At 51.8% G+C, this 15,836-nt stretch overlaps 6 protein-coding genes across 6 annotated transcripts; 4 read left to right on the top strand and 2 right to left on the bottom strand.

Moving 5' to 3' along the window:
• Positions 1-247: 247 nt before the first annotated feature.
• Positions 248-937, top strand: N7533_001792 (DUF5321 domain-containing protein; the record flags this gene model as incomplete). The annotated part of the gene is made up of 2 exons (XM_057098442.1): positions 248-695; positions 762-937. The coding sequence occupies 2 exons, from the start codon at positions 248-250 to the stop codon at positions 935-937; spliced, it is 624 nt and encodes a 207-aa protein (XP_056963578.1).
• Positions 938-1,893: 956 nt separating this feature from the next.
• On the bottom strand, positions 1,894-4,233 carry N7533_001791 (citrin; the record flags this gene model as incomplete). Its single annotated transcript, XM_057098441.1, has 4 exons — positions 1,894-2,444; positions 2,505-2,667; positions 2,740-3,921; positions 4,057-4,233. 4 exons carry the CDS (start codon positions 4,231-4,233, stop codon positions 1,894-1,896), a joined length of 2,073 nt encoding a protein of 690 aa, XP_056963577.1.
• Positions 4,234-7,793: 3,560 nt separating this feature from the next.
• N7533_001790 (uncharacterized protein) lies at positions 7,794-8,168 on the top strand (the record flags this gene model as incomplete). The annotated part of the gene is made up of 1 exon (XM_057098440.1): positions 7,794-8,168. The coding sequence occupies one exon, from the start codon at positions 7,794-7,796 to the stop codon at positions 8,166-8,168; it is 375 nt and encodes a 124-aa protein (XP_056963576.1).
• Positions 8,169-8,807: 639 nt separating this feature from the next.
• N7533_001789 (N(6)-L-threonylcarbamoyladenine synthase family protein) lies at positions 8,808-10,298 on the top strand (the record flags this gene model as incomplete). The annotated part of the gene is made up of 3 exons (XM_057098439.1): positions 8,808-8,920; positions 9,010-9,756; positions 9,851-10,298. The coding sequence occupies 3 exons, from the start codon at positions 8,808-8,810 to the stop codon at positions 10,296-10,298; spliced, it is 1,308 nt and encodes a 435-aa protein (XP_056963575.1).
• Positions 10,299-10,927: 629 nt separating this feature from the next.
• N7533_001788 (uncharacterized protein) lies at positions 10,928-11,622 on the bottom strand (the record flags this gene model as incomplete). Its single annotated transcript, XM_057098438.1, has 4 exons — positions 10,928-11,019; positions 11,089-11,166; positions 11,333-11,532; positions 11,606-11,622. 4 exons carry the CDS (start codon positions 11,620-11,622, stop codon positions 10,928-10,930), a joined length of 387 nt encoding a protein of 128 aa, XP_056963574.1.
• An 801-nt stretch (positions 11,623-12,423) lies between these two features.
• N7533_001787 (putative PHD finger domain protein) lies at positions 12,424-15,799 on the top strand (the record flags this gene model as incomplete). Its single annotated transcript, XM_057098437.1, has 3 exons — positions 12,424-12,748; positions 12,828-14,844; positions 14,917-15,799. The coding sequence occupies 3 exons, from the start codon at positions 12,424-12,426 to the stop codon at positions 15,797-15,799; spliced, it is 3,225 nt and encodes a 1,074-aa protein (XP_056963573.1).
• Between the last annotated feature and the right edge of the window lie 37 nt (positions 15,800-15,836).

Raw genomic sequence — 15,836 nt, 5'->3', positions numbered from 1 at the left:
GGTGATATCACCAGCACAACGCGCTGTGCGGGCTCGGGCTCGGCGTGTGTGGCCCAAACCCCAAGCTTAACGGCGCGTTGTCGGAGCAACAATATACAAACTAACCAATTCAGGTAAGGCGCATGGTAGCGGTCTGAAGCGGCAGAACGGGCTCTTGCTCAGTTTTGCCCGCGGAGTTCCTGAGCCGCGACTGTCATCTTGAAACTACGAATCTTCGAACCCCCCCAATTCCCCTATCTCACATCCAATGGCTATGCCACTACGATTAAGGCCGTCTGGTCTACCCCGGCAATTACTCTCCTTCTCTAAACAGCCCACTCTCGCTGCTAGCCGGTGTCAAGGCTCATCGCGACACTATGCCACCTCCGACCGACTCCCCAAGATCGCAGACGCCTCAGTATGGACAGCGATGATCCCGCGCTTTATCCGCCAGCGCAAGCCCCGCGACCCCGCGAGCAAAAAATCCAAAGAGTGGAATCCGGCCACGTTCTATATCGTTATATTCACCCTCATCGGATCACAAGCGATCCGCATGCTCACATTGAAGAACGACTACACGGCATACCGCCGGAGCACGGATGCGAAGATCGAGCTGCTAAAGGAGGTAATTGAGCGCGTGAAGCGCGGGGAGAAGGTTGATGTGGAGAAATTGTTGGGGACTGGTGACGAGGCGCAGGAGAAGGAGTGGGAGGATGGTAAGTACCGCACTCTGCGATGTGGATGATCAGTTCTTTTTGCTGACATATTTTTCCCGTTTGAAGTACTGCGAGAGATCGAAGAAGAAGATTCTCTTTGGCACCGTAAGGACAAGAAGGAGCCAGTAGCTCAGCAAGCTGAGGAACCAACTCCGATACAAAAGTCCCAACCAAAGGAGTCGTCAACGCCAAGTGCAGATGAGACGAAGAACCCGTCGCCACGGAAGACAAGATTCTTCTAGAACTTCCCCTTGCACAAATATATGGCCAAACCTTGCCATGAGTTTTATGCAGGCTTTGCAGAGCAGCTCTGTATAAACTTTTAGCCATCTGCCCCCGCCGACGCGCCGCGCAAAGCAAGATCGTGAAGAACGGCAGGGCAGGGCAAACAATTGTACTACTATATGATGTGACCCTACTCCCTTGTTGTATATGAGGCCATTAGCCTTCTTTGAGGTCGATATGAGCAGCCAAATATGAAGAGTTCATGTATATAATTCGACGAACAATTTTACCACCAACCTTCTTATTCAAAACCGTGGAAGTGTACATCCACATTAAATAACTTGAACTTGCTCAGGTGAAGGAAGGCAATCCAGTCTTTGGACGGGAAGTTCGATTCTATCTGCTCTAGATCTAAATACTATGCACAAACTTGTCATCACATGGGCAATAGCTGAGCAACAATCAAGCATGACAATCCGAGTCGAAGAATAAGTAAAAGTACCACACCCGGGTTCCAATATGGTCATAGAAATTCGAGCAAGGAAATCCTTGGGAAACCCCTCTAAAGCCCCGACTCTCCCTTTCCAAGTCTATCTATTGTTGATACAATCCATACAGCTTGCACACCATCCATCCAAGAATGAATCCCAAAAAAAAGGAAAAAGAAAACTGAATCAATCCAAAATCGCAAACAGCATCACCAATTTTTGAAGGAAGCAAACAAACGACAAGCGAGATGTTTCTGAAAAAAAGCCGAACCAAGAAAAAGAGAAAGGCAAAAGCGAAAAAAAGTGGAAATGAAATGAAATGAAGATTCCAGTGGAAAAATGCTAAACTTGGCCAAGATATCACGAAAAAGCGCGCGCGGGGGAATGGTGAAGGCCACACACAGACACCAACACCACCACCACACCCACGCTACGCCACACACAAGTCGAAAATGAAACACATCGCTATGAAACTATGATCGAACTCACTGCTTTGGTGTTTGAATGATCTTGGGCCAGTTCTCAGGATGAGGAACCGGCACTCGGCCGATATTCTGATCCAGGTCCAGGATGAGCTTCAGAGCGTTCCTTGATCGCAGATAAGGGAGGGGAGCCTTGGCGCCCTGCAGGCCGACACCGGGCTCGACCTGGCCGCTGGGGGTCAGGGCCTCTTCAGATCCAGGCAGAGGCAGCGCCTTCTGGAGGACTTCGTAGGCGGCCAGGGTGAAACCGAACTGCGGCGACGAGCGCATGATTCGGGCGGGGCCGCCCTTGAAGAAGGCCTTGAGACCCTCCTCCTTCCACACCGTCTGCGCACAGTGACGGAGACCGGTGTACCCGGTCTCACCTTTGCGGGCTTCGACTTGCAGACGGGTTTTGATCACGTCGCAGGGTGTGGTCAGGTAGGCAGCGGGCATACCGGCGATGGCACCGGCTGTCAAAAGCTGGACAACACCGAGCTTGTTGGTGGCGGTTTCGCCGAAGAAATCGCTCTTCAGATGAGCGTATGTGGGGAAGTAGATGGCGGAGAAGGGAACTAATCTTCATGTTAGATATCTTTCATTTGTGAGGGAGATGTGAGGGAGGAGCTTCTTACCATCGCGCAGGAGACAGGCACTGGCACCCTTGTACAAACCGACCAAACCCAGATTCTTCACAATCCAGAGCGCTGAGCGGCGGGGAGCACCCTCTACGTTTTTAGCGATCTCACCCTGGACCTGCAGGCGAATCTTGACAATCTCCAGAGGGTTGGTGAAGACCTATCGGCGGGAAATGGGTCAGTACATGATATAAAACTCTGGGGAATTCAAATTTCGGCCTGATGAACTTACCACTTGACAGGCACCAGCGGTACCACCGGACAGGACTTCAGCAGACCACTTGATCCGCTTGCTATCCTTGTCGGTGAAATAACCACGGACCAGGTCGTTGACAGTCAGTTTGATAGCCTTCTCGGGAGCAACACCAATCAACTGGGGAATAACACCAGAGTACAGGCCGGTGAAACCCTCGTTACGGATAACCTTCCTGGCGCAATCAAGCGAGTTGTTGTACAGCCGCTCACCGGGACGAGTGGACCGTTGGTTTTGCAAACGAGTCTTGACCAAATCAATGGGGTACACCATGAAAGCACCGAAAGCACCAGCAATACTACCCAGAGCGAAGTGATGTGCCGATTCAAGAACACTGTGCAGCAAGGAGGTGGTCTTGGCCGCGGCGTCGGCAGCAGCCTGGCCAGCAAGAGCAACAGGAACGCGCCATGAGGCATCGATGACCTTTGCGAAATCCTTCTGTGACAGGCGTCCGGATGGGGCGTCGAGACCGGCAAAGTGGAAGAGGATGTCAGCCTCCATGGGGGTGAAGAGGGAGAAACGCGTCACGCGAGCGGCCTCGTTCAAGAAGTCTGAACGAGTGATCTTGCCGTCGGTGCTCTTCTTGGTGGCCTCGCGGACAATCAGATCAATGATGTCCATCTCACGCATAATGTTTTGGAAGGCCCGGACATTGGCGTATGAGATCTTGTTGCTTGTGGAAATGTTGCAGAGCGAAGGGAGGTGCTCGAGGACATGGTCCGACAGCTTGTGCTTTGAGGTCTCCAGGATGATGCGCTGGAAGTCCTCCGGCTCGATGTACCCATCGCCATCCTTGTCGAAAATGTGGAATGCCTGGCGAATGCGCTCGCCTTGCAGGCCACGCAGCATCTGGGAGAATTGCGGGTATGTCATATCGTGGCGGGACTTGGTCCGTCCGGTGTACAGGGACGCCCATTCGGAATTCCAGTCGAATGGGATGCTATCTGGGGCCTTGTTCTTGTTGTACAGCCCTTGGACGGCGTCAAAAGTGACGGTCCCGTTTCCCTCCAGGTCGAACAGACGGAAGGCGATCTCGTACTCAGCGTCGGGCTTCGCAAGGAGGTTCTCGAAGGTAGCCCAGTCGGACAGGGTCAGCTTGCCCGTTCTCCGACGGTCAGCGACGCGGAACAGGATTCCATACTGCTCGCGCTTGATTTTGTGCTGTGGTGCGGAAGGGACAGGTCAGTAAGATCATCCTCGTACTTGGACTTGAAGATCGGCGCGAAGCATCGCACCGCACGGCGAATATGGAAGGGAAGGGACGAATCCGTCTCAGGATGTGAAGGAGAGGCTTACATAGTCCTCTTGCTTAGGGGCGACGGCATTGATGAAGTCGTTCTCGTTCATGAAAGCCTCCCCATGCTCGTCCTTCTGCGAATGACGCAGGAAGTTGGATCGGGCTTGGTGCGACAACTGCGGCGCCTCGGTGCTGCCGACGAGCGTCTCCTTGACGGTTTCCTTGATGCTTGCCATTGTGACACAGAGCCAGCTGAATAAATCGATTCTGGACAGGGAAAACCCGAGCTATGAAAAGGCACCACACAGCAATTGGGGGGGAAGGGGGGGTGGATGTGAAAGGGTGTGGAGACGGGGGCTTGAGTCAAGAGGAATGAACCCGACGATAATCCAGTGCTAGTAATCACGCAGGCGGACCGCGCTGGTGAACGGGTACTTCTACGAAGTACGCCTTTCTGTTTATGCTTTGTACCTGATACTTATGATAGTAATAGATAAATGGATATTAAATTTGTACTCTATACAACAATTCATACGGTTAATTATATTCTAAGTACAGAAATTTCCTAATGTTTTGATTTGGCCACCACCAGTACATAAGAATATGAAATTTTTCACCGCCCCTGGGGATTTACGGATGGCGTTATTTACCCGGTGAGCCTTCGGTCTTAGGGCCGACCCCAGCATCTCCGCATTTTGTCCGATTCTACACCATACTTACTAGTATATTACCATGTATTATCCTGCCAGTGACAAGGCTAGATCTGCATGGTCATCTTATACGGAGAATATGGAGTGTATCCCTATATCTACGGAACATATACGGAGTATATACTCCGTAAACTTTACTACGGTCAGGAACGCATGTGAAGGGATTTCGTCGCCACGATCCACAGATCCACGGTACCACCAGTGTGGCCAACTCCCCCCTGTCACCGCGGTAAGCGATATCAGATTCAAAGACCAGATGACCACGGGAGAACAGGCTTCCGAAAGGGTGAAACCGGGTCACCAGCTCCTACAGCCAGAACGAAAAACGAAAAAAGCAATAATCCGGGTGCGTGCGGAGGCAACAAGGCGGGTCTTGGGGGAAAAAAGTTGGAGACAGCCCTGGCCCTTTGACATCCTGCATGATTATTGGTTGGGGTTTCCCCTCGCTCGCCCCGGTCACCAAACTCGGCTCAACTCCGCTCTCCGCATAACCCAGTTAAGTTGGGGGGAAAATCGTCGCTTTTCTGGGGAAGTCGGATTCTCTCTCCAATTGGGGTGGTTCTGCTGGGCTGATACCTAGGTATTTTATATTGCTCATTGCTCATTGCAGAGGGTGTAGATGTCGTATATTCTGAGCCATTGTGTTTCTCAATTTATGGCGATATATCTGTCTTTTCTTATGTAGCACCGGCGCGTAAACCTGCCTCTTATGGTGATTCTCCTGCTCGCATCTCTCTCGCCCCAGTCCGATCATCCCCGAGACGAGATGAGGTGGAGAGGAGAGACGATGGGATGAATAACATTGTCCAGATGGAAGTACCGTGGCAAAACCTGACTATTTGTGTACGGGGTACTCCGCACGGATTATACCTGCCATTCACATCTCTCAATCCATCACCATCACCACCACCATCCTTTCTACGGGGAAAAGAACCAACATCACCCAATTAAACCACCCATCCATAATAAAATAATTAGCGGCCGCCAAAACAATCACCCTTTCACAACCGACCAAAGCAGCGCCCGAACCCTCGAACAAAATGCAGACTAAATCCTACCAGACAGAAAGCAATGAGGACAGATTTCCCGAAATATAAGGACGGCATCGCAGCGATCGTTAGCTGGAATTATTCTGCGTCAAAGGCGGAATCTGAGTCGCTGTTGTGCAACTGTGACGTCGATGAAGCCATACTCCTTTGGTAAGAGGCGTGGTGGTGTGCAGGCCAGAAAGAGCCTGGAGTCTGAGAATTATTTATGCGATTGCGTTGAAAGAGCTAGGTTCGTCGGGTATGGTATATCCTAGGAGCCTTGGAGTGCTTTCGAGGAAGATAGCAGTGTACTAGGAACGATACATTGAGGATGTGGGAGGAGTAGATCTCGGTGATGGGCGTGGGCCATGGTTTCTCTTAGAACAAATTGTTGGACTGGGAGCTCGTTGATGCTAAACGCGTATTCTAGGGATAGGATTTGGAGGGCGTGGTGCTCGGCTTCGGAAAGTGTCTTCAAGTTTTTGGCCGGCGATTGCTCGTGCGGAGATGGCTCGGGGGCCTCGATAGAGCTATTAATCGAGGGTGATTTGGTAGTTGTACTCATTTGGCAGGGTGGAAGGTAAGTACCAGCCAGGTCATACACATACCCGGTATAACTATCGGTGGCCTGTAGAGGATCTCCAGTATAAAGGACCGGGCCAGTATTCGTGAAAGTACATTCGGTTGAGGTCTCTTGGATGCACCACCGTCGCTGATAACTCGGACTTCTCGAGCACTGCCGGTGTCTTCATGTCCTCGACTCAATCAACCCATTCCGATCCGGATCTGCATCGTCATTCTTTAATGGGGGGCACGAGTATCATCGTACCAAGGGACATCTTCTCTGGTAACCCATGCGCCGAGGGTAAAATGGCAGCAATTGCTAGAAAGAGGGAGAAATTAGTCATTCATGGTATCAAATCGTTTAGCTGGGTCGTCCAGATTGGGTAAGTGAATCTTCCAATCTGCCAGTCGCAGATTAGCAAAGAACAAGCCCCTGCACCAACTGTACCTGTCGGGTTCTAAATTAGTCGGTCAGCACTTGAATACCTTGGAAGTTCTTCGAGATGCAAGGTCCTCAACGTATGTACGGAGTATGTACTAGGTATACACACACATACACCTGGGTAAGGGACCTTAATCGCCGACCTCAGACCTCAACAAGCTAGGGCTTCACCTAACTCTCTGTTCCTCTCGTCCTAGCCCGTGCTAATTGTCCTAGTAAACTAGCAAAGGATCAAATAGTGCAACTAAATGTACTCCGTACTACGGGATCCTCCGTGGCAACTTTCGATCCTGCCGATCAGCCCCCAATGAAGCTCAATGCATAATTCGTGATGGAAACCCCGACAGAAGGTTTATCGCCACATCCACTTAGATATCATCCATGAGGTCGGCAGGGTGATATTGAGTGATAAGGCTGCAGATAAATACCGGCCACTTAATTTCTACAATTGTGGATTCCTTGAAGGAGGGGGGGCCAGCCCCCTCGTTGGGGTGTCGAGGATGCCTCAGGATGCATGGCTGCAGGGTATGCTCAGAAATCACGGCCGATCACATCTTGCCGAGGGTCCAAGTAACCCAGGACTGGCATTCGCCCTGATGGTTGGCCAGCGCCGACGCAGAAGCTCTACAAGGTTGGGACCAAAGTGTGATGGGAGAGGTGATAGTGCGTTGTGGTGCATGGAAAAGGGCGCGTAGAGAGATGGCGATGGTTGGTGGCTTGGCCCCCCGCCCGAATGATGGGGCCTGTTTCTAAGTATAAGTATATAGCCGCCCACATCCACTCCAACCTCTCTTCTTCTCTCCCTGCATATCGTTGTTTGAGGTTTTTCTATTTTTCTCTTTCTATTTTCGTCTCGCGCTTCTCGTTTTGGCTGGTCCAGACGATCTCTTCCTTCTAAGTCTATCTACTCTACGTCAATAATTATCATCTCTCCCTCTTTCTACACTCTTCCGGTGACCTTTGTTGATCAAAGTTTCCCCGCGAAAATCAAAAATCAAAAACCAAACGACTTCTTGATCTTTTTCTCAAATTCTACATACACTACCATCAACATGTACGCTGCTCGCTCCGTCAAGCCCAAGCTCTCTCTGAGCATCGCCACCACAACAAGCGCTCCTCGCCCCGCACTGTCTCTCAAGTCTCCCGGTCTTCCTCGCACGCCAATCTCACCTGTTTCTGCCGCAAGCCCAACAGTCAAGAGGTTCTCTTCTCTGCAAGTGCCCTCGTATAGCTACTCCAACTCCTGCTCGTCGAAGAGCATTCTCAAGAAGGCGCCGGCTGCACGATCAGGTGTTGCCGACAAGCGCATCAAGTTCCAAGTTACGCCGACAATCCACTGCGTAACTCCAATTGAGAACCCGGACGAGTACTACGGCCGACACACGAAGATCACCCGTGAGGAGCGCCGCTGGACAGTGAGAGAGTGAGAGTCTTCCTTTTTGGAATACTCACTGACACCGGCTGTCCGGCCGGCTACGAAGTCAACCAACCACGCTGAGCAATCTACAAGACAAACGGAAGAAAAGTTAAAGTGAGAACTAGATAGCGCCTCGGATTTATGCACTGCACCGACCGACTCGACAAGTACAGCCCAAGCTGTACCTGCGTTAGCAACCACCTGAAATGCCGAGCCGAGTCGAATTCATTGACCGGTGAGCTGAGCTTGGCCGAATGTAGATAATCGAGTCTGCGAGAATATGAGAAGTTGGAATGGAATGTCGATGCATTGCATGTTTTGGAAGAGATGATTATATTTTATGACGTTGATGGGCCTCCGATTGATGACTGCGATACCTTTTTGTTTAACCAAGTCACTCATTTATCATTGAATAGTATGGTGTTTCACGCACCTTTCGTATGCGCAGCCCAATTCACCGTACCCATCGCCTGTATCAGGAGATCTTAGATGCATTCCATTTTAATTTATCCCAATCACAAACCAGTAGGACTGCGACTATACTTAGACTTCGGCCAACTTTTTAGGGCAGCCTTTAAGGGCTTCTTGGCCCGTGCGGCCCCAATCTTTTCTCGCCGCGTGACGCCAACAACGTCTAATCAACACTTCAATGTTCTCAACAATAGCCCCAGCAATCGCTCTGCGCCGATCAGCCGCAGAGCTCAGGCGAAACGGCCCAAGATGCCACCGAGGCCTCCTCACCCTCGCAATCGAGACGTCGTGGTAAGTCCAGCAATCTACCCACCCACCTACCGAGATACATACCCTCATACCCCAGAACAAGACAAGCTAACACGATCCCCGTTTACCAGTGACGACACCTCAGTAGCAATAGTCGAAAAAACAAACACCTCCACCTCCTCCAAAGCCAAAATCCACTTCCTAGAGAACATCACAGCCGACTCACGCGCCCACCGAGGCATCCACCCAATCCTGGCCCTAGAATCACACCAAGAAAACCTAGCAAACCTACTCAACAAAGCTCTCAAATCCCTCCCACCGACTGCAAAAGGCCAAGCATCGATATGCTTAGCAGACGGGTCAAGCAGACGCAAACCGAACTTCATCTCCGCAACCCGGGGGCCGGGGATGCGCTCGAATCTCTCCGTCGGTCTGGATACAGGTAAGGCCTTGTCCGTTGCGTGGCAGATTCCTATGGTTGGCGTGCACCATATGCAAGCGCACCTCCTGACGCCGCGACTCGTCTCGTGTCTGGAAGCGGAAGAAAATTGCACCACCACTGCCGCCGCCAGCGCCGCCACGCCTGCATTCCCGTTCCTTTCTATCCTTGTTTCGGGCGGCCACACGATCCTAGTGCACTCGAAGTCCCTAACCGAGCACAGAATCATGGCGTCGAGCGAGGACATCGCCATCGGCGAAGCGCTGGATAAAAGCGCGAGGGAAATCGTTCCGGCGGATGTCCTCGCCGGCGCGGAGAGTACCATGTACGGCAAGACGCTAGAGAGATTTGTGTTTCCGAACGGCGCGGCTGATTTCGCTGAGTACCGTGCACCCCGGGATCGAGGGGAGGAAGTTGCTGGTATGAAGCGGGCGAGTGCGTATGGGTGGAGTGTGACGGTGCCATTTGCGAATACGCGCGCGTTGCAGTTGAGTTTCTCTTCTATTGCGAGTATGGCGGGTAAGATTGTCAAGGCGCGGGGGGGAGGCTCTTGATGCGGACCTTTCTCGTGATGAGCGGGTTGAGTTGGGGAGGGAGATTATGAGGGTTTGTTTTGAGCATCTTGGTTCGCGGACGGTTATTGCGCTTGAGCAGTTGAGGCTTACTGCGCGTGAAGAAATCGGCACTCTTGTTGTTAGTGGGGGTGTTGCGGCTAATCGGTTTTTGATGGCTGTTTTGAGGTCGTTTTTGGATGAGCGTGGGTTTGGCAGGGTGAGGGTTGTTGCGCCGCCGCCGTATCTTTGTACGGATAATGCTGCTATGGTTGGGTGGGCGGGGATTGAGATGTTTGAGGCTGGGTGGGAGACGGATTTTAGTGTTCGGGCTTTGCGGAAGTGGACGCTTGATTCTGAGGCTGGGGATGGTGGTGTTCTTGGGCCTGGTGGGTGGGTGAAGAGGGATGTTCTGAACTTGAAGGTTTAGGTGGATGGTTCTTGTATACTATACACTTGTATATTATGTAGATTAGACTGTATATTATAATGTGATACCCCGATCCTGCATTTTATGCAGTTCGAAGACAATCATGTGGCTTCAAGTTTTAAGTTCTTTGGGTACTTGCCTGGATGCTAGTAAATATAAGATAATACTGGTAGCTGTCCACATGCTCGTCCCATGGTGGATCTTGTCCTTATTGCTTGTAAAGCAGCTACTAGTAGATTGCAAGAACCTACCCTAAATAACTGTCCCAATCCGGATCTTACAGTTCAGCTCCAACTCGAAGGAAACCCATTTAACCAATTTCCCAACCCATGTGTATTTTGACGACACTACCATGCAGAAGCAAAGAATAGCTAGACCCACAGAAATCAAGACGCCGATGCAAATGTAACCGGCCAAACAGATTGGCCAGAACTTTGAAAAATGTCCTTTCCTCCCAGTTCCTCCTCCACAGTAGGGTATCGATGAATGCGCCGCTCTAACCCGTGCAAATGAACCAAGCCCATTCCGGTCACCGGTACAGAATGCAAAACAGGCAATCAAAGACAGAAAAAAAGAAAAACCGAACGAAGTAACAAAGAAACAAATCAAATAGCTTTGGAAAATCACCCTCAGCCACCGACCGGGGGCCCGCCTCGCTGTAGAGAAGCCACCTGTTTTCGAAGCTCGACGAAGAAGTCCTTTCCATTGGCCATTGTGTTCGCTGGTGTGGTGTTAGTTGGACCTTGAAGGAGGAATACTATGGATGGATTATTTTCAAGGTTTAACGTACCCTTCGCGCCCCACGGTCCTCCGGCTTTCTGGTTATTGGCGTCCTTGCCGGTGGGCTTGTAGAAGGGAACTTTTGAGTCTGCGGTGATACGTTAGATTGGATCTGTAGGAAGGGCAGGGTGTGGATTGCGCAGAGGGACTCTGTATTACCTCTGGGAGCTATGTAAGAAGTATCGGTCAGCTTTATGTCTCACGCGTGTACTTGCAATGGCAATGAGAGTCGCAGTCGCAATGTGTCAACTCACCTTTCTTTAACAGGTTCTTCGCCTCGGCGGCGTTGAATTCCCTCACGGGAACATGCTGGTCCTGCTGCGAGGGTGCCGAGTTGTTGTTCCATGCGGGATTTCCGCCGCGACTAGCTGCCTGCCCTTGCCCATGTCCTCCAGCTCGATCACGGTTTCCGGATTGACGCTGCGACGATTGGCGACTGGGTCCGCTGCGCCATCTGTGGCCAATGGTACTTTAGCAGAGATCGACGAGAGGGAGATGGGGAGGGTGTTTGGCGGGCGAGTACATACTTGTCGTCACCACTCATGATTGTAGTGAGGTAGTGAATACCGGATCGGAAATTAGTGAAACACAGGGAAACCAGATGAGTATGCGGGGAAGCTGGTGCGTGTCCGAGACGGTTCGGGATTGACACCTGAGGCTGCCGTTACGGTTGGCGGAAGAGGCCAGAGAGCCAATTTCAGAATAGCTTGGTAATACAGGGGGGGGGGAATTAGATATTAGATTACTGGTATTAGAATACCTAGGTAGGCTGAAGTGTAACACTCAGTGGTACCTATTGGGTACTAGTAGTACCACCACTCTGGAATTCCTAGTTGGAAGTATATAGTACTAATTTGTTCAACCTAGATACTTCTATCTACCCACCTAGGTACCTAGGTACCTAGGTAGGCAGTCACCACAACATTGAACTTGATAAAATAGTACGCTATTGCTAGTAGTATAAAGCTCAATAAATAATAGATATATTGCTTAAATAGTAGTAAGTTCTGGAGTACTAGTATAGTAGCTTCAAATCTCTTTGTACTAGTCAGCCACCACAGCCACCGCCAACTCTGGGAGAGCACGGACGTCTCCGCCTTTGGCCTTCAGATAACCAAATACCTCAGCTGAACAGCTTTCACCGGTTTACACGCCTGCTGGCTATTGCTTGTTTTTTATTAAAGCGCGTTTGGATCATCCGGAGATCCTTGCATTTTTTTTGGATACCTGTCGCCCACGCCCCCTCGCTAGCTCCCCCCCCTGAACGCGACTTGACGTGTCTGATTGGCATTCTCCGAGCCCTGCGACGATCAACATACGAATCGCATGAAGCTTGCAATGAACGATGGCCCCGATGTCTAGGCACTCCATCTCAAGTCGACCATCGAGGGCTCAACCTAAGTCTGCCTTGAAAAGTTCACGCAGCATAGCCGATTCCCCGGAAGGTCCTCCTTTCAAGAAGCGCAAGTACGTCCCCGGTGGACCTGGAGGAGGCGGAAGATTTATCGACGTCGAAGCCTCGCAACGAGAAACGACACCTAAAAAGAAGTCCAGCATCCCCAGACGCCCCTCTACCACGACCGCCGCAATTCCTCCCCCTACTACCAGCGCGCGAAAACGCGAAGTCGACCTCCTCCCTCCCATTCATGCCCCCCCCGCCACCTCCCCCTGTACCAGAAACGCCTCCACCCGTGACGCGCCCAAGACGAGATAAGAGCCAGAACCGCGGCCGATTCACATCATCTACAGCCGCCGCATTGGCTTTACAACAAGGAGACGGATACAAGCCGCGCGAGGAGCGGGGGTGGGAGGAGTTCCATCCGGACTTGGATATCGATGGCAGACTAGCTGTTTTTACGGCCGAGGAGGTCGATAATACACTTGATACCACAGCCAGTATTCTTGCCTCGGAGTCTGTCAACGGTATCAATGGCCAGGATGCTCCAGGAACCCCCGCTTCGCAGGTGAATGACTCGGCATCTCCAGCTACTTTCAAACGTAGGCCGGGCCGCCCACCGCGTCGCCCCGAAGCCATCCTCAATGCTTTATTCTCCAACCAAGGACCCAAGATAATACCACCCCCAGGACCGAACCCTCGAGAGAGATTGACCCTACCGAAGCCGTCGTTCCGACTCCGCGATCCCTTTACATTCTATGAGCAGAAAGGCATTGGACAACAGAACTATGTTGACCGTACGATGGCCAATGTCGGATACCAGGAAAGTGATTTGTTTCTTCGCCATGACCGACGCTTCATTCGGATGACCGAAGGTGCGCAGGAAGATGACATGGATGTAATCCAACCTACAGTGACAGAAGGCGATGTCAACGCCACGACTGGCCGCGTCGAGTATGACATGGACGAACAGGACGAGAAATGGCTCGAAGACATTAACTCGAAGCGTCGTGACGACCAACTGGAACCGATCAAGCCTGCCATATTCGAAATCACCATGACAAAGATTGAGAAAGAGTGGCATGCGCTCGAAAAGCGCATTCCTAAGCCTAACCCGAAGCCTCCACAGACACATCGCCCACGCTCTAGCTCTGCAGCTGCAGTGAATGGTGAAACGGCCGGCCCTGGAGAGGACCAGGACAGCAAGTGCGCTATTTGTGATGATGGCGACTGCGAGAACTCTAACGCGATTGTTTTCTGCGATGGCTGCGATCTGGCAGTCCATCAAGAATGCTACGGCGTTCCTTTCATTCCAGAAGGCCAGTGGTTGTGCCGCAAGTGTCAGTTACTAGGAAGAGGATCCACCAACTGTATCTTCTGTCCCAATACCGAGGGTGCCTTCAAACAAACCACTTCGTCCAAATGGGCCCATTTGCTCTGTTCAATCTGGATTCCCGAAGTCTCGATCGGAAACCCGTCTCTGATGGAGCCTGTGACTGATGTGGAAAAGGTACCAAAAAGTCGCTGGAAACTTAACTGTTACATCTGCAAGCAGAGAATGGGCGCTTCAATCCAGTGCAGCAACAAGAACTGTTTCGTTGCGTTCCACGTTTCATGTGCACGCCGGGCGCAGCTGTACTTGAAAATGAAGATCGGCCACGGACTTATGGACTCACACTTGCTAAAGGCATTCTGCGACAAGCATGTGCCCCCAGACTGGAGACTTGAGCACGGCACCGACATCGCCACCGCCGATGCCATTGAATACTACCGCACCACGATGCAGGGCAGACGGTGGGGAGACAGTCAGGCTGCGGCGCTGTCACTTGGATCAGCTTTCGCTCCGGACGAAGGCGAGCGAGCCAACACCCCTCGAATCACTCTCACACTTGGAGGAAACAAGCGAAAACGACCTCCCCCGAGAACGATTTGGAAACTTCCTTCCGGTGCGCCTGTAGTCCCTCAACTGGTTCTAAACTCCGTGGTGGCTACTCTTGCGCGGTTCACAGTTCGCGGGAGAAAGCAATATGCCGAGGAGGCGTGCAAATACTGGACCCTCAAACGCGAGGCGAGACGAGGCGCCGCGTTATTGAAGAGACTTCAGTTACAGCTTGAAACCTTTTCTTCTATGGAGATGACTCGGCGGGACTATGTCGCTATGGGCGTCACTGGTCACAAACGCCTCACGCGTCGCAAGGAATTTGGCGAATGGCTCTACAAGGACCTCGATCGATTGAGAATGCTGTGTGACGAGGTGAAGAAACGCGAAAGGGAGAAACTCAAGGATGCCGAGATGCTACGCAATATTGTCGACCTTGTCTATTTCCCTATTTTCCCATTACTCAGACCTATCTTGGAGAAAGCGCAAGTGTAAGTTGCCACCTTTCATGACTAGTCCATTTTCTCTTTCCTCCCCCTTCTTTTGCTAATGCCCATTTACAGATTGGATGGCAAAGGAACATTCGCAGCTGGCCTGATGTCCATCCGCCAGCGACTTAATGAGCGGTTCTATCCATCTGTCGCATCTTTCTCGGCAGACCTGGCCAGCCTTTTCACATCGGAGATTGGCGTGGGTCCAGCTGGTGATACCGCCGAACTGCAGGCCCAGATCAGTGGTCGGGCCCCGGAACTCAGTATCGAGCAACGCGAGAAGAGGAAGCTAGCCAAGCGAATCATCAAGGCTATCCAGCCGGCCCTGGAAGACGCAATTCGAAACGAGAGCGAACTGAACCGCAAACCATTCGAAAAAGAGCTTAAGGAGCTCGATGTCATCCTCGACCACAGCGTGTTATCTGCCGAGCCGGAAGGCGACACTGAATTTGATATCGGACCGCATGACACGAAACCCGAAGCAATGGAGGGTGTTGAGCCCACCGCCGAGGGCACACTCGCGGGCGAGGCAACCCTTGAAACCCAGGCAACTGAGTTGAATGGGGCACCCAATGAGGCAGAAGCAGTGGCCCCTGACGAGGCTGTTGCCGAATCCGGATCAACTGAGGAGATTAAGCCACATCAAGGCCCAATCTATCGTCGGCACCCAACACCAGTACTGACGGAGGCTGATCAGCGACTTCCTTTGGCTCAGGGTGGTATCCAATGGTACATGCAGCCCTTTGATCCTATCGGAACCACTATTCACGAGGAACGATGGACGGGTCGGGATGTCATGCGGGGCATGAGCGAGGAACTGAGCGAACTGGACGAGGATGAATTGAAAGATCTGGTGGAAGATGAACTGGGCCAGGATTCAACGAAAGCACCGGCTGGTGCTGGTGGTGCAGCAGGGAATTCTCAGCAGGTCCGTCGTACTCGTCGGCGCAGGTGAACAGGGGTTAATCTTATGAGCATCCGCGGGTAGGAGT

Source organism: Penicillium manginii, assembly GCF_028828005.1.
Source record: "Penicillium manginii strain IBT 31320 chromosome Unknown utg000002l:1.0-5564898.0:1.0-5567710.0, whole genome shotgun sequence".
NCBI classification, from domain to species: domain Eukaryota; kingdom Fungi; phylum Ascomycota; class Eurotiomycetes; order Eurotiales; family Aspergillaceae; genus Penicillium; species Penicillium manginii.
Note: the sequence above shows the minus strand (reverse complement) of the source record. Positions and strands in the feature narration are given on the sequence as shown.